The following is an 18930-nucleotide window of genomic DNA, read 5'->3' as shown; positions in this document are numbered from 1 at the left end:
AAAATAAAATAAAATAAAATAAAATAAAATAAAATAAAATAAAATAAAATAAAATATCAGCTCATAGCATGTTCCAAGTTTGGAAGAGTTTCCATTTATTTCAGATACACTCAAGGTAAACTGGAACAGATTTCAGTTCAGTTCAAGAATCACTCACCGTGCAGCAAATCCACAGTTATGCCCCTATTACCTATGTACTGCAAATTCAATACACACCAATTCTAATCTGAATAAATGTTCTTAATTATTATGTAAAATTTAGAAATAATGAGATGTGAAATGCAATAATTAATAAAGCAGTACTTTTAAAACAAAGTCTGAAGTTGTACAGCATGTATTTTCCTCAACAATAATGCATCTTTTATAAAGATACTACATGAAATTTTATGTCCATTAGAGACAGCTTCCTTTCAGCCATACAAATGTAATAATAAAGCAATTACATTAATAAATTATGGACATACAATCCAAAGCAGCTCATTAAAGGAAGAGCCTGTGGGCTTGTTCTTTCAATAACAGCCAGAGCTCTACGTCTGGAAAACTGGGAAAGGTTTAATAACATTACAGTTCCTTTGTTTGGGGAGCTGCAAGTAGTTACCTTTTAAAGAAAGAGTTTTATTTAAGAAAAGGACTGTAGCTTTCACAGCTATTAAACTAGCCAAGTATTTTCTTGCTAACTGAAAAAAATCAAAATAAAACATCTCCAGTTTCATAACAGCTCAGAGCTCCTGTAACCGTGCTCTGGTTCTCTGTTAAGATACCACGGTATCACAGAGGAAGGTTATCATCACAAATTTTCACACTGGTACTCCAAGTCTGGACCTGTAGCTCCTCTCTGCATGACTGCCAGGAATAATGCCTAGAGTTCAAGTCATTTTTGCAAATATATTACTGAAGCAGCTTCAGAATGTGAGTGCTTGCTTTAATCTTTGAGTTTTTATGAGGTCCAAATTTCATTTCTAGAGTCAAAACCATAATAAAGGCCTTAACAAGAGCTTGCTACTAACTAGCAGGACTGAGCGTGCTACCTCCTACAGCAAAGCAGCAGCTGAATATTGAGCAGAGAGGCAAACCGCTAAGAAAACACGTATCTCAGCGCCCGCACATCCAGCGTGATTGAGTTCTTAAATGGAAAACAGTGCTATTTCCTTAATGACAGCCTAGGACAAAACTAGGAGGGAAAACCAAAGCAAGGCAAAAACCCGTTCTCCTCTTGACCAAACACCCCAACTGGAACCTGCAGTGTCTAACAGCTCCTCTAGTAACGCTAGAGCGCTTTGGAAGCCCTGTGCGTTCTGCTCCCATGTCTGCAGGTTGCCAGATGGCACTGATTTCCTGCTTCCCTCATTCCACTCCCCCTCAGAGAAGTTTGTGCATGAAATCCACCAATTATGTTAAAAAGCATCCTGGCACCACAAGCCCTGCAATTAACAACTGCAGCTTTTAGTGCAGCACCAACACAGCAGCACGAAAAAACAAATAAGCCGGGCAAGTGCTGGGATTTACAGGGGTCATCGGCAGTAATCATGGTAGTATTGTTCCTCCCTCCGAATCTCCCCAGCACTAATCCCCTTGCTCCCCTTTCAAACAAACACACACCAGAGGGGGCCAAGGGCTGCTCCTGCATCCTCAGAGCTGCACAGCCATTCTGATGCCCCTGGGCCTGCGAGGAGGATTCTTAAAGCACCGAGGCTCCCACTGATCAGTTCTGTATGTAGATTTCACATACGTGCATGCAATCATTAGAAGTATGCAAGAAGTAAAACATGTCTATGTGCAATTAGAAATTAAATGAGGGTACTGGAGGGTTTTCACCACGTCGTCTTCAAAACTTCTACTTTAATTAAAAAATTGCTAATCCTTTATGCAAAGAAGAACTCGGCAACAAAACCATTTAATACTCCAACCTGGCTACATGTACTTTAGTGCCTCATGGAGTGACTACATCTCTACTTGACAACTGAGGGACAGTATGAACTATGCCTTACTCCAATCCCAAACAACAAGAAGCCTAGGTAAACAAACATCAACCTTTGCCACGTTGCCACATTGGGAAAATCGTAATTGTGGTTAAAATGCTTTAAAATACATTATTTTAGTATAGTAAGACATTTGCTTTTATCTGCAGTAACTTTTTGGGTCAGGACAGAAAATGGCTACCAGGAGTATAAATAACAATAAATAGAGGAGTAATTACTTTACATTGTGCCTCACTGTATTCTTAGTGACTCATCTGGGAATAAAGATAAAAGTCCAGATTCATAAATGAAGGTAATTAACTACTGGAGCAATTTACCAAAGGCTTGATAAATTCTGTATCACTGAAATTAAAGAGGGGGAGGGAGAGAGGGGGGAACAGAAGGAGGGAGCATGGATAACTGTAAAGCAGATGCTAAGTTTGTGGTTGAGTAGGACTTCAGTATTATCTGCATCTATCAACTGCTCTCTGAGTCACCAGAACCCGGAATAAAGAATGTCAATCAAAGCACAAACTGAGGAGTTTTACACTTAGCAGACATCCCCACAACGGCATGAGCAGTAAATACAAAATCCAAATTTTTGAGACCTGAAACCTGCATTCTAAACGCAGCATCTAGACAGCTCTCTCCTGCTCAGGAAATGTAGGTGTGGGATCTCATCAGGAAAATCACACTGGGTTCTTCTAAACTGCAAATACTCCAAAATGTCGGAACGTTTTTCTTCAGCCATGGAGCTATTTTCAGAATTTGCTTTCACGTTACGAAAGACAAGAGTAAGAACTTCCTGGTCTGGCCTGCCTTTTCAGCACGACACAGCTACACACGACTCTTTTGTCAACTGTAATCACTAAATCAAAAACTCCATTAATCCCATAATTACTCAATTTATCATGGATTTTCAGTTACAGAACAGCTGTTCAGGTATGCCATATCAGATACTCCCTAATCCATTAAGTCCACAGATAACCCAAACAGTGATCGTTAAACACTGCTGACGTATGAATGATTCACATTTTGTGAGTGACATTACATACACAAACAGGCAAATTCACATCCATGTGTGTATGCCTGGACTTTACGTGCAGTGACTTGACTGACTGACTCACCTGCATTACCCAAGTTTTCAGCTAAGCTCATTCTGTACATCTTTCACTAGAAGCTAATTTTATTAAAAAACAAAAGGAAACAAAGCAACTCTGGCAAAAAATGTGACCATCAGCCAGGAATACGCAGGGGTGAGTTAAACAACTGAGAATGGGAAGTGTTTTACAAACTTTAAATAATTCAGCAAACTGCACTACAGGAACGAACAGGGTTAAAGTTACATCATCTTGCTTGTAATTCTAGTTCTTTGTTAAACAACAAATTTAAGTCAATGGAGCTTTCACAGTCCTCTCTGTACAGAGAACAGCTGTTCAACTTTTACTAGACAGCTGAGGCCACAGTATCTGTGAAAGCTGCACTACCCACTAATAGCTGTAGGCAGCTGCCCATAGTTCATCTCCACACTGGAATGCTTCTTCCCACATTCACACCAGTAACACACAAAGCACAGGTGACAGAGGTGCCTGCAATACACAGCCTTTATTTTGAAAGAATGCCAGAAATTCTTCTCCCATAGAATGAAAGCATTCATGAAGGATATGAATGAAAAGCTACCCTGTGTAAAAAATGATCTCATAAACTACTGTATTTTCATTAGAGGGAACAAACACCTGCTGTGTGTCACTGAACGCTGCCACAGAATTTCTACATATAGCTTAAAACAACAAATACACAAATCACTCTTGCTTCCTTCTCTGCAACAGCACAGATCTGTACAGACATTTTTATAGTTGATTTAGTAGTAGCAGTATATGGTTAACCAATGTTTTCTAAGATCACTTTAGTAGAACTAATTTTCCATGTCAATTGTCAGGATTTAAGTGAATGCTCATAAAATATTTACAAATCCAGACTTATAAAACTAGGCTTAACGCAATGGAAAAATCAACAAAATACAGGATTAACTATGTAAGGAAGCTACTGCTGCTCCCACTGTGACTCCAAGTCAACAAACAAGTACTGGTAAACAGTATGCATACCTGTAAGTGGCGATGGTGATCCAACTGGTGTTGATGGATTTGATGGAAAACTACTGCTGGTATGATCAGGAGAATAAATCTAACAACAGACAAGAAGTTTTTATATCAATACATACAATACAAAGTAAAAGAACTACTAGGATTTCTTTGCATGCTTTTAATTGGCACTCTTGATGCTGGCTTGACAAAAAAAAAAAAATCCAATAAAACCCAAACCATAGTTCTGCTTTTTACACTTTAAAATGTTAGAGAACTTTGATTTTAAGGCAGTTATCAAAATAACCACAGCCCATATTTGATAGCGACACAAATATAACCATCGTCCTGCTACTTTAACAACAGAAACGTCAGTCTTTTTATCAATGAAGGCAAACGATGTATGCAACCCATATGTAACAGTGCACAGATAATCAAATCATTTCAGAAAAACATAGAGGAATAACAACTTCCAAGTGCTTAGCGAGAGAAGAGCTTTTATAAGCCAACGTATTATCTTCTAAAAATTAATTCATGAGAGAAAATTGGGAGAAAGCATTCAGCTCTCATTACTGTCCATACCCCCAACACAAAACCATGTGGAATTGTTGCTTTTAACACATACTGCCGCACATTCAGTTTTTCTTATTGTTGTATCAGTTGCTCCCTTAAGATAAGAAATCTCCACTTGCAGTAAGTTAATCCTTGCTATTAATGTAATAAAACGCCCCCATAAAAATAGAAGACATAATACCCAAAGCTCTAATGAGAACTTAACATTTCAAGATTCTTCAAAAAGTCATTTTGTAAAAGGAATTGAACAGACTTAGAAGCTGACTACGGACTGGAGAACATATTTTGTACAGGTCATCAGTTCAAACCTGTTTTACTCGAGCAGAGACCAGGATTTGTTAGTCATCAGACAGCAGCTAGGAAAATCTTCCCTGGCAGAGTGGTTGATGTCTCTTCACGCAGACAATGACATTTCAACATTGAGCTGACAACTGAGACTTGGTTAAGCTGCATATTCTGTTTTGTGAACTGACAAAAGCAGGACCCAATAAGCCAGACGCCCCTTCCCGGCCTGTCATACTTTCACATTAGAAAAGACTCTCACCTCCTTAACAGAAACACCTCATCCCTTTCACACATGCTACATAAAACATTCTGAGAAGAAAAGTAACATCACTACAAAATAAATAATGGTCAGGGATCAGGCGTCAGTACGAGAACTGCAAGGAGCTCCACAGACAGATAAAACACTGAAAAATAAAATTCTGCCAAGATAAAGGAGCTTCAGCTTTCTTTGAACTGACTGTTTTCCAGCACTTCACCTGCTTATTTTATTTCACTGTATTTTCTAAGAAGAAAAAACAACAGCAGCAGCAGAAAGAGCCGCAAACAACCACAAAGCCAGAACTCATCCTGCATGCATCCCTGGCTGCTCTACTGTTAAATGACCAATGATGAACAACCCTGACACCTTCTGCCAGGCTTAAACGGTAACATGCCTCATTTTACAGCAACAAATGAGACTCCTCCTCCTATCAGTCATGGTCCATTCCGATCAGCAGGGTGCCAATATGCCAGGGCCTAATGAAAAGGCTCTCAGACAAAAGCCGCACAATTGAGAGCCCGCAGAGCCAAACCTCGGAGCTGTTAGTCCAATTTTTTAAACACTACAGTGTACATTTCAGTTAGGCTTTGTTATGCTAATGTTATTGAGTCTAAAGCAACAAAGAAACTTAATTCATGAATTACTTTTAGAAGTCAACTTCCCTACATTTTCTTTCCTTTTGTTAGGGGACCAGTGGCTATTTAACTACCAGATCCTACAAAGGGCTTTACCCCAGTTCTGAGGTAGGAATCAAAACATAAGTTATCACAAAGAGGTCTGATATAATCAGCAAAGTTAAACAGCCCTCCTGTTTGATCTCCTCTAAATTAAAGACCAAGTGTTTTGATTTGGCATTAGGCGATGAAATAAACCAGATGTTTCTCCTGCCATACAACCCTCCGCGGGCACAATCTTAAAGGGTTATTGTCTGGCAAATGTTCAGGGAAACACATTAGAAATGGCACGAATACCCAGATTTTCTTTTCTTTCTATCTATACTAGTTCATTATCCAAACTAATGCATAATCCACAGGGCTTTGGGAACTTTGTGTAAATACTTTCATGTACAATTCTCTTTCTTGCCTACCCTGAGATTAAGACCACAATTATCCAGGCTTAAACCTAAAATAAAAGAACCTTTGCAAATGTATTATCTGGCCTTACATGTTTAATCACATACTATTCTGTATGGTCTTTAATACCTAAACTGAAGAACAAATGTCGTATCCTCTGATGTTTCGCACATGAAAGGCCTATTGTGAGACGTACATCAACAGAATTCTGCAACTGGAAATTCCTCCCAACAGTTGGAGCGGTAGCGTTTAAAACCCTAACAGAGGCGGCCCGCCTTCTAAAAAAAAGTCGAGAGCTGCCGTGCTTACTGCAGCTTTGTCCACACGGACAGATTTCCACAGCCGTCTCTCCATCAGAACTCAGGCTCTACCTTCAGCAGCAAGGCAGCACTGAGGCCCAGCCGTGCCCCCGCTCAGCCCGGCGCTGCAGCCCCACTGCGCGCCCGCAGCGCTGGGTGCGTGCGGCTCGGGGAGCAGATGGAGGAGGAGAGGGATTTTGAGTGTGCAGACTATGGCATGTGCTGATAGAGCAGATGGAATGCATCACCATCAGCTACGACAGAAATGATTTATGGAATGACCTGGCTGCTCCTGCCAAGCAGCAACATGGGATGACAGAAACAAGTTTCTATGACAACCAAAGCCCACCCACCAGTTAGATTAAACACTTCTGCCCCGACTTCCACTCCCAATATACTTAGAATTTTTTTCAAAGCGTCAGCCTCATTTTCTCAGCTAGTGATTTAGGCAAAAACACCCGAGGACCTTTCAAGCAGAAAAAAAAAGAGAATAATAATAATAATAATAATAATAATAATAGAGTAATGGAAAACATCACCAAGTCCCCCAGATCTCACTGGACAGCACGTCAAACTTAGAACAGAAATCTGCTAGGGCTGCAGAACAACAGATACCCTGAAACATTCACAGAGTATGCAAGCACTGCTATTCCTAGCACTGAGCTGATGTCAGTTCTTTTCTAACAGGTCCCAGCCAGACAAAAAGGAGAGTGTTAACTGCCCTCTGTACTTGTGAATTGTTGTCCTGTTGCTTTTGGGGATTCAGCAAGCAGATAACATTTTTCTCCCCAAAGCCAGCAGGTCAGAGTTCTCCTACCCAATATGGACATTACAAACATTATCAGATCTCGTAATCTTTTAACATACGACCCTTCGAAGGAAGCAGAGTAATAGGATCTGTGCAACTATGCACATTTGCATTTACTGATACAACTTTAGGGAAACAGTGTAACCCAGGAATGATCTTTAGGGGCTGCAAGGCAGTCATTTTTATCTAAAGAACCAGTCTGACTACTTGCTAAGCAAAAGTAGCAGTACAAGGAACACGAACAGAAGAGCATTCAAAAACCTCAGTTTTACAGGGCCACTGAGAACACATTTTGAAACTTGAGGCAAGACCTGCTCCATGAGTAAGATTAAAAATATGACTAACTAGAATGCTAGAAAAGAATACCTAAATTCGTTATGATTTCTGTTTACTTTGTATAAATAACTTCATTTTTCGGGTGCTCAAAAATTTAGGACAAACGCAGTTCAAAAAGAAGTCAAAACAAGTCTTCTGCAAATGAGAGCATCATTTTCCGCTTGTCTTTTTGTGGACATCAGTAGAGTTTCTTCACATATGAAATCCCAATTTGATATTATGAAACGAACAAAGTTAAATAAAGGAAGCAACGGTCAACATACATCATTAAGACCTGAGTATTTAACTTCTACTCACAGATGCCAATGCCTTCCCAAGCGCATCGCCTGTCTGTGAGCCTCCAGCACCATTTCCTCTGTTTCCTGCAAGGTGGAAAACAAACCCAATTCTTATTTTCAAAGCTGAGAACTTCCTTCCTTTTTAATATTTTATTCATCACAAAACAGTTGAGAAACCACTGGTTAAATGGATGTTCTGAGGAAGTCACTGTCAACAGAATCAGTTCGCATTATACTTAAAAATTTCATTAGAACAATCAGATTTAAATTTAGATGTTCTCCTCTCAAAGAAAAAAAAAAAAAAAGACCAACAAGTAGTTAGAAAAAAATGACTGAAATGGTCATCTCGGACCACAGACTAAAGACAAAAACAAAATACTAATTATATTACTGCAGCTTATTTCTAAACTATTATCACAGAAGTGCTGCAAATTTCCTAACTCTGAAAGCTGAATGCACTGAGCAGCTCCTTGTACACCTCCTTGCTCCCCTGCTCTAGCTCCTGATGCTGTACTCATTTCATTTTACAAAATCCCTGAAAAACTCTGAACCACAAAGCTTTCTGTTGCTCCTGACTTTGTTGTCCTGTTGCATGCAAGCATCTTAGCGTGCCCTTTTGTTCCGAACACCAAACCAAGAGGAAGCTTGGAGACCTGCCCATTAGAAGCACAAAAAGGACCTGAATTCTTTAAAGCATCTCATATTTTGGATAAAGCAGAATCTTTAAAAGACATTCTTTCCACAATTTATCAGCTTCCAGTCAAAAACCTTACTGTGAGCAAGACCCATTCAAACCTGAAATCCAAAATCATCCAACTCCAATGTTGTTTTCGTGGCATTTTAGAAGCAGATTCATTAATTGAAATTCTGTTGAAGATGCGAGTTGAAAACATATTCCCAAATCAAAGCCAAGTGTCACTGCTTATTTAAAAGGAAGCCAAGTGCAAATCACATCAAACTGAAAAGGGTCATCTATAACCATTTAATTTCTATGTCTGTATCAGAAGAGACGTAGTGCATCATTACATCTATGATCTTCAGAAGAGGGGAAAACTAAAAAAGAGGCAAACTGTCAAAATAGGAAGCACTTATTTCATCTGTGTTCTGATCAGAAGCTGATCAAAAGGATGACAAAGGAAACTGATCAGATCATGTCATATTTATCAAAGATGGACATGGAACAGATTGAATTATACTTTGTGCTTTCTAGGATAGCATGGAAGAGGCTAAAACCAGACATGGCAGTGGCTACTCAGTCAGACCCAAATCAGTTACAGGAGAAATTTACCATACAGCTCACAAACCTCCCTGAAGTCCAAAGAAACAGTCCTTCTGCTTTACTCCAATATATGGGGAATACAGGAGCTCTGAGCACTATAACACCAGACCTGCTTATGGGAATGCTCATCTATACAAAACTGTAGAGGGATAATTGCTATTAAATGAATGCAATTTCTTAAGCATACAAGTGACTGCAAAAGCAAGCAAACCAGTAAATTGGTTGAAAAACAATGTGGCTCATCTCAGCCATACTGAGAGCAGAAATGTCACAGTGGTTTGATATCGCTGATCTACAAGCACACTATCAATTAAATCTTAATGATTTGGTATATGGTGCAGCCTAAATATCATCTTCTTGTAAATAAAGAAAAAAGGAAAAGGAAAGAAAGAAAGAAAAAAAAAGGACTTTTTACCCAGAATATTGTCTGATCCATTGACAGGTGGAGTGTGTGAGGCAGCTACGTAAGGTGAACTGCTGGTACTGCCACGATGGAAGCTAGACATTGGAGGAAGACTGGCATTTATATCCGTAGGTGAGACTGAATGCGGGGGATAGCTCTAAAAATAAGAAAAACAGAGATAAGACATTAAACAGTCTTTAAATAAATGTCAATATTTTAAGATACTGAATATACAACACCAGCTCTTTATTAAAGAAAGCAACTTGTCCATCCTTTGAACAGATCAATATACAAACACCTTTATATAGAAAATAAAAACATGTAAATTGACACAGTAAGTTTATGACTTCTGACAAGTGTTTTCTTTAACTGCCTACATGAGCAGTGAACAAGACACAAATTCCTGCAGGAGAGATTCCCCCACGCAGGCACACGGTGTGAGTCCAGGCGGTACGTACCAAACGGTCGTGTGCGTGCAGGCTGCCGTAACTGCCGGACTGCGACATGTGGGAAGAGGAGCCTCCCAGCATTCCACCGTAGCCAGGCTGGCTCATGCCATTGGATGAACTCCAGAGGTCAGAAGAGTTATGGGTCCCATCTTTAATGAAACGTATATTCAATCATAAAGAAAAAAAAGGAAGACGTTGCATGAAGAAGAGTGCTGAATTCTGCATTTACAGATTTATTTAAAAAGAATATATGGTTCAGCTACTCAACAGCAAGGAAATGGTGCCTAGTTTATACTGTGTCTCCTATGTTCCTTTCACCATGCTGCTGCTATATTTATTATTAAAAAAAAAAAAAAAAAAAAAAAGAGGCTTTGGAGCTGAAATGCAATCCTACCACAGCTGAGAAAATACCAAGTACTTCTGCTAATTACACAGACCTTCAGCAAGGCCAGATTTATATCAAGAGTGTTGATAAAAATTCCAGACTATAGAAATAATAAAAAAGGGAGCTGAAGGGAAAGAAGTTTGGCTAAGGAGAGCTCATCATAAACATACAGTAAAAAAAAAAAAAAAAGTCTATTAATCTACAACAAGCAATTTATAGTCTAAAATACCTCAGTACCATAAAAATATGAAAACATTTAATAATAGTAAATTCAAGCAACTGAAATTACTACGTTACATAAGCCTTAAACCCAAGCATATCAATGCAGCTTTCCTTCTGCAGTACAAACTGAAGTGCTCTGTAAACTGCCATACTTAGAGGCTACGCTTCCAATATGCTCCAAAAGCTCAGAGTGCAGCATGAGCTACTTGTATGACGTGAGGCCGTGGAAATGAATTCTGCTCTCGTTATGTTCAATTCAAAACTCCTTATTTTTGGCGTGCTGGATATACAAGCATTTAAGAATCTGGACTGTTAGTTGACATTGCACAGTCAAATTCCAGAACAGTCAAGAAAGCCCTCACCTCATATTTCTCTATCACTCCAGTGTGCTGCTCTGAAGCCCCCACAAATCAAAGGATGAGGGATTCTGTCCATCTGGCCTGGTATATAATCCCCTTAAATTTCAGTCAGCAATTAATGTCAGGAGAAAAACTTTAAATCAACGGACAGCTCCCTTCATCTAAGTGTTTAAAAAGTATATACAGCACAACCATAAGATCTAGAACAATATGTCACTTGAAGCTTGCCCGCTGGTTCCACATAATAGTGGCTAACTTCAAATTCCTGCCTAGAGAACAAGTTGTATCACCCAGATAGAAAAGTGTTTTTTACTAACCTTGCATAAAGAAAGTGCTAGCAAACATACTGCTTGGTGGCTTAGGAGACGGGTAACTTGGAGATTCTCTGTTGAATTCATCAGAACTCGGAGATGGTGCATACACCTAAAGATTGGACAGTAATAAAAGCACTTAGTAGTAAAGTAATAAATAAAAGCAGCTAGTAACGTTTGAGCGTCACGCATTAAGAAAGCCTGAACAGCATACAGACACAGAAAACCAAATAAAAAAAGAACAGTGTAGCAAGCTGCAGCATTTGTTGCCCTTGTTTTATTTGCTTTTTAGCAAGTTGCCACAGTACAGTGGAACTACAGTAGAATGATCCCAACAACACGCTTTCTGGTGTGCCAACTCAGCCAGGTGGCCTGATAAAAGCTTGAATGCTGATTTTGCTTTCTAAGTGCACAACTCGTACAGACTTGTTGCTCAAGAAAAAACAAAACAAAAAAACAAAACAAAAAAAAAAAAAAAAACAACAAGATAAAACAACTGGGCCCCAAACAAATTTTATTTTAAAACAATTGTATGCCTGTTTGAATACTTAACTAGCTGGCATCCCAACAATCAGAATGAAAAAGAACATCCAGTGACAAATGGAAGCACTTCAATGCAAGCGTTTTATCATCCATTCAGAAACTCGCACGCCTTTGTGAAGTTATCAAAAATAAACGTAACACAAGTCTTGTGGAATAATCTTCTAACTGCAACATCAACAAGTTGTGCTTTTTTCCCCACGATGGCCTGGCATTAAAGAAAGCCAGCAATGTGCTTCTTTCAGTGTAACAGCACCCCAGAATGACCATTTTCAACTTGCAAAAGAACAATTTCCTTAAGGTAAAAACTATAAGAAGCCAAACAAACATAATGATTAGAAGGATTTCACTACAGCAGCTCTGGAAAAATAATAAAAAAAATAAATATATATGCACATATCTGTATGCATACATATAGATATTATACATGTGTGTATACATATACAAATATACATATACACACACATACACGTAACATACACAAACACACAAAGCATATTAGGAATAAGTAATTCCGATCAAGAAAGCCATACTGAGTCTTGAAGGACTCTGCTCATAATGTAACCATGCAATTTCTTCATTAAGTCTTTGATTTGATACACACAGAATACTGCAACATGACTAATTTATACTGAAAAAAAATTAATACAGTGGTGAAGAATATCGAAGTGCAACACTGAAAACAAAGCCCATTTTTGCTACTAAGTAAAAAAAAAAAAAAAGGTATTTTTATTTTGAAATCGTTCACCTCACTTGTATATTCATAACGTTTCAGATAAAAGAAACACGTGAAGAATTATTTGAAAGCCTCAAAACCTACACGATGCAACTTCAGATGCTGCACTCTGCCCTAGAATTCTGAAGTGGATATTTTTATCCATTTCCATGCAAACAGAGGCCCCGGGCGTACCTACAACTTTCGCATCTCCTCCACCCCTTTCATGGCGTGTTGTTTACCAATCAAGAGAAGGGACAGGAAAAACAAGGCAGCCAACAAAAAGCTTAGCCTGCTAAAAGAGAACTATTGTTCTCCGGAAGGTTGAATGTTCTGACACGGGTATTTAGAAAGCGAACTGGTAAGTCCCTACCGTCATTTGCATCCCAATACCCCTCCTCCCAGCTCCCCGGCCTGCTGCTGTCAGCCAAATGGCCGGGCATGTGCCCGCAGACAGCGCCTTACCGCTCCGAGCCGGCTTACATCAACACAACCTCGGCAAAACCCACCAAGCTGCAGGATGACGGCATCAGCACCGGGACGCCGGCACAAAGCTGGGGCTCAGCCGCCGACAAAAGCACGTAATGAAACGGCTAGGGGACGGGAGAGCCGACAAAAGGGAGTCAAGTGCAAAACTCAGGGCTTTTAGCTGCACGCTTCTTTCCGTAGTTTTGCAACAAAATAAAGGGAAAAAACTATTTTAGGAAAGAAAGCCTTTCCGAGGCGCTTTTGTTCGGTATTTTACTTGCAAATTTTAGGTCTCGAATAAGTGTAAAATAGGGATGCTCATCAAAGCTGAGTGACAGAATGACAATATGTTATAAGCCACAGTAACAGTACATATGTATTTACTATATATGATGAATGCATGTATATTCCATGCCTCTGACATATTTTAACAGAAACGTCACTCTGTCAAATTGTAAATACTCCCAGTCCTAAGACTACAAACATATTAGGCAAAACTGGGCTTAATTTACAAGTTCCGCCGCGCAGAATAACGCAGCATATGCTAGAGCTGATGGACAATCTATCACTGTCACAGGACAGCAGGGGAAACAAAGCTTTATGACATTCAGCACTGACACGAAGATGTACACTGATTAATGTGCAATGATCTACGATGACGAACGACACTTTTAAACTGTAATGTTATCAATTAGATTGGTAAATACAAGCTTCAGATTACAATTTTGCCGTTTCGCGCAGTCTGACGATTTCTAAAAAGCAATTATCTCGAAAGGCAAAGTGAACCGAAAACCTCCTACAAATGTATCACTTGCAGATCCGTAAGTAGAAGCCATTTACATACTAAAAATGTCACGAATTACATCAATGTAAGAGAGGCCCCCTCGCACAGCTACATGAAAGCCCTCGCACAGACACGTAACTTGCTGTAGTTTCTGCTTGTTTTGGTATCTTAACTCTAGCTTGCAAAAACATAGCTGTGATGTTATGAAGCTGCACTTGTGCCAGTCTAGATTTTTCAGATCAAAGAGCTCTTGCGGCAAAACACAACTGATGTGGTCTCAAAGACTTCATTAACTCCAGATGTGGGGAAACGGCCAGCCAATTCCACAAAGGGAGCAAGTCTCTTTTAGTTACAATCAGAACTACCCACAAATTAAAACCAGGCCTCTGATGTCATCTGATCACCTGCAGATGAGCTCCAGGTTTTTTTCTGGTTAATGACCTAATCATAATTTTTATGTTGTGTTACTCCAAAAATATTTAAAAGAAAAGGGGAGGATTTGCTAAGATTAACCTGAAGTCCATCAGATGCGAAACAACAAAGGTTTTCAATCAAGAAGTCGATGATGAAAACCACAACGGGAAGCGGTGGATCAGCTCGGCCGGCTCGCCGCCCTCCCGGCCCCGCACTGAGCAGCCTGCCCAGCACAGCCAGGAGGCAGCCCGTGCCCCAGCCCCACAGCGTCCTCTTCTGCGACAGCTGAGCAAGGCAGTTAGAAACACGACGGGGCTGCTCGAGACGGTCTCTTTTAGCTGTCGAACACTGCCAATCCAGAAAGCATCGGACCAGTTTTTCCTGGCTGCCGTTCCCACTAAAAGGAGGAACGCGGTCAATAGGTCACCCTGCCAGCCACCTCCAAACCCTACAGAGCATCTCTCCCGGAGGCACAGGATGCGCCTCAGCCGACCAGCACAGCGCTGCCCTATGAATGGGAAATTCCCTTCCATAAACACGCCAGAAAGAGTTTTTCAACTGACTGATCGAGGGGAGGACTTTTTTGGAGCTGTGCTAGAACACCCATTAATCCTAACGGTGCTCTGCTTCTGAGGGCTGGATGGCCTCAGCGGAGGGAAGTGGGACAAATGAGTTGCAAGGAACATCAAAGTAAACACCCACTTCTGTCTCCTCCGCACCCCAAACTGCTCCACATTTCTCCAGCGCAAACAGCAGGATGATGACGAAGACGGTTTGGGGGCGGGGAGCTGAGCTCCAGAGCGCAGAGCTGGGAAGACATTATCTGTATCCATCGGGTCTGAGCCAAACACACACATCATCCCCTTCTCAAATCCGCCATTGTTATTAACATACTCAACAAACACTACCGTAAGGTTCAGCCCGAACCTCATCCATCAATCAAAGGATTATGAGATGTGCTTCTAACAGAAGTGCCAATAACGTGAACGTTTGGAGATTCGGGTTTTCCAAACTCAACTCTCAGTAAAACTTGCAAGTCTCACTCTATGAATGCATTTAATAAATATGACAGAGTCTTCCCCTTGGCATATTTCCTCTCAGCCACGTCTCCCCTAATCTGTTTCAAATTCTTAAATATTTATCAATGTTCAATATTAATGTTAAAAGCAGATTACAAAACAGCAATGAAGCAATCAGAGCTTACTTCTGATGAGCTCATGCCATCTCGAGGCCGAGTCTCCCATCATGTACACTATTTATGAAATTACAAATTACGTTACTCACTTAATTCCCAGTTATTAACAATTTTTGGAAGTCCAGGACAATTATTTAATGAGCTGCTGGAGACAGGCAATTTTTTGAACGCAGCAGAAACGGATAACCTTCCCTGCAGCTTGTAAGCTCTGCTAACTAGCCCAGCTACATTCCATCAGCATCAGTCATGCACTAACCAAGTGTGCACCGATGAATGATTTGTACATGTGGCAAAATTTTACAGCATCTATCTGCAGGTTTTGTGGCAAAAGCTAATTCTGCTGAAAGGCAGCTCTGGGAAAAAGGAGACTTGTTTTCATGTTTATGATGTTTCTGACAAAATCTTGTACTAAAACTTCAGGAACGTAAAAACCTCCCTGCTTTACAGCAAGGCAGAAATTGCCAAAAACAGAGGTACACTTCTGTTTAGTTGATATTTAAGCAAGATGATAAAACGAAGAGGAGCTCTAATATACAAGCAGATCCATATACCACATCCTAAACCCTATTTTTGTTTCTAGTACCAGATGTAAGGGTTCGAATGTTTCCAAAGCTCTTCTCACCACACAGAATGAAAATAAAACAATCCTCAAAGAGAGCAGAGCATCTGCCTTGCCTGCAAAGCCAAACAATTTTTAAGGATGGTATAAAATTTAAACTCCTTGAAGCAGCTAAACTGAATTCCATCTTAAGTAAACGTTTATGCAGTTTAGTTGTTCTGTACGTGCCCATTCAGGTAGTTTTGAAATGCAGAACCCCACTGCCATCACACAAACACCTCCTAGCTTCTCCCCCCGACAGTGACAATTTTCAAGTCGTATTAAAATGCGATAAGTCAACTCATCAAAAAATCCCAAATTCAGTTTGTTCCTTTGACTTTCGAGTAGGGAGGAAAAGCACTAGAATTAAATATGTATATGTAATATTTGAAGACTCTTTGTCCATTTTATTTGAAAAACAAAAATCTCTCGCCATCCTTTCCAAACTACTCTGTTACTAAAGAAAGCAGACATCTAAGTATTCAAAATCCCCTAGTTAAAATCAGATTTTCAAACAAACAAAAAAATCTATGAGAACTTGAATTGAATCAGCTCATTTCTTAATGTGCTCTCTCTCTAGATGTCGGAAGAAGCTATCACAGTTGTGTGAGGAATCCCCATCACACCAGTGACCACAAAGACAGATAAAGCAGCAGAGATAAAACGCTATCTTTTGCATCTGGTGATCTTCTTTCCCCTGAACTCGCTAGTGCTCTCCATTTCTGTGCTTCCAATAGCCTGCTGCATTTCTACAAACAGACTGCAATATGTGCACGTGATTATGAAAGCAATTCCTCCGAGCAAGTGGGTGTGCATTACTCTTTGGTGCTCACATTTTGAGAAATATAGATCTGTCCCATACAGCACCTGATCCCATCCCCAGCTGCTTTCATTTGCCCAAGGAAATGGACATAACCTTCGTTTTAAGGCATCAATAAAGCGTGCTGCAGACAAGACACCCTTCTGGCAGGGGACCGCTGCTCACTACATCAGCAGTTTAACCCCATGGAGAGGAGCAGAGAAAACTCTATAGGGCTGATGAGCTGGAACCTGCAGTGCATTTTGGTGGTCTGGGGAGGGGAAAAGAGAAGAACGGTGAGAAACAGAAGAAATCCAGCTGACCAGTACTTCCTACCTCTCTTTATTCAACGTCCACAGCAGCGCACCCCAGAAATTCTCCAGACGATCTTCTATTTATCCTGACTTACAAATGTTAGCTTTGACCTTGTCTAAGTTGCTGCGAGCAGCACATGGTACAGAACACATTTCATTGTACTTTTCTCCCTGTAGCTAACTGGCCCAACGCTAACAAAAGCAGAACTGAGCCACTCTTCCTAGCACCTGGCTGCTCAAAAATTTACTAACTGAAAACATTTGGCATTGATGTTAAAAGACGCGGTACATTATTCACTGCATAACAGCTACAAAAAGGCACGCTGTCAGGTCACCTAAGCATCAGACAGCAGTGTTAAATATCTTTAGCTGTGCTGTAACTCCGAGCAATGGCTGCAGGACAGGCATCTTCTCCACTGAAAGTATCCAACATGCACACACACATGCGCTCACACCTGGTGTTCTGAGTCACATATACACATGCCTGGCTATGTCTGTATACACACGGACATGTTTACATGCAGCCTTTTACTCTCAAAATTCTCAGGAAAACCAGATGTTCTCTAAACATCTCAACACAGGCTCATTTACACGAAACAAAATCACCAAGCACCACCTATTTTCCAAAGTGATACCTTGTTATTTTTCTGTCTTTAATAGGTACTGTGGAAATTTATTATGAATGATGCAGTAACTCAGTAAAGGGCCCGTTGGAATCCCAGCTTACGCTGAGCAGAAATGAATGCTATGCAATGATAAAACACAAATAGGTATAACACACCAACCATATGATGTGCAAAACACAGCACGTAATATTCACAAATGAATTCCTACGTGAAATAGTAGCCACAGGTAATACTGTATCTTAAAGTGATTTATTTTAGCCATAACTGACATTGTTGCAATTTATTTTCAAGTATTTATACAACAGGATCACCAGATTGCTGTAAAATTAGTTAGAAAAAAATTTTTCTTGGCTTGAAGGTGAAGTGAAACAATGGGAAAACTCATTTCAGTCTTTATTTTATTCTTAATGCACACATAAGGTATAAAATGTACATTCTTACTATTTTGAAACCATTCCATAAAATTCAAAAAAAATGTATCGATGAATGAAGTTTCCTTATTCACCAGTTAAAAAAGACCTCAAAGCTTCAAATAAAGTAGTATTTAAATTTGTGCTATTACTTTCCCTTAAACAGTTTTCCAGGTTTTTTTTGTTGGGTTTTTTTTTTTTAGTATGTTTGTTAGTGTGTGTGTGTATATATTTATTTATTTGCTTCTCAGTCCACAGCACGGCTCTGGTAGAAATCCAAGGAGGGGGAAAAACAAAATGAAAGTAGAAATAAAGGCAATTTGTAGTCATGATTTTCACAATTTGTTAAAAAAAAAAAACACACAACAAAATGGTGCCATCTTGGTAACAAATAAGAATAGTGCCCATTTATCAACAGGTGAAGGATGGAGGGAAGGGGGGAAGAAGAAACCCTACAACCAAGGCTGAATATGTTCTAGTTCAGTGCAAGCGCTTTATTGTCCTTTATGAGGGGGATCGAGATCTTTTTAATACTTAATCTGATGGACATTCTTAAAATGTGCTTTTAATTAAACCTATAGGAGACAATGGTAAAACTTCACTCCTTTGCAAGGGATTTCTATGATAACGTCACTTTTAACTTCCATGTTTCCTTCCTTGAACACACAGAAGTTACAAAACCTGAACCTCTTCTAATAGTGTAGAACAA

At 39.8% G+C, this 18930-nt stretch overlaps 1 protein-coding gene across 8 annotated transcripts in view; it reads right to left on the bottom strand.

Moving 5' to 3' along the window:
* Positions 1-18930, bottom strand: part of TCF12 (transcription factor 12) — a 151166-nt gene that overhangs the window by 18851 nt on the left and 113385 nt on the right. For all 8 annotated transcript variants that reach the window (XM_042824408.1, XM_042824409.1, XM_042824410.1 and 5 more), the window contains 5 exons: positions 11365-11470; positions 10091-10230; positions 9645-9789; positions 7970-8034; positions 4064-4142 (listed from right to left, as the gene is read on the bottom strand). In XM_042824408.1, the coding sequence (XP_042680342.1) occupies positions 4064-4142; positions 7970-8034; positions 9645-9789; positions 10091-10230; positions 11365-11470 (535 nt within the window). The remainder of the gene's footprint in view (positions 1-4063; positions 4143-7969; positions 8035-9644; positions 9790-10090; positions 10231-11364; positions 11471-18930) is intronic.

Source organism: Centrocercus urophasianus, unplaced genomic scaffold (genome assembly GCF_019232065.1).
Source record: "Centrocercus urophasianus isolate 14NV4802_14NV808 unplaced genomic scaffold, USGS_Curo_1.0 seq_23, whole genome shotgun sequence".
NCBI lineage: Eukaryota > Metazoa > Chordata > Aves > Galliformes > Phasianidae > Centrocercus > Centrocercus urophasianus.
Note: the sequence above shows the minus strand (reverse complement) of the source record. Positions and strands in the feature narration are given on the sequence as shown.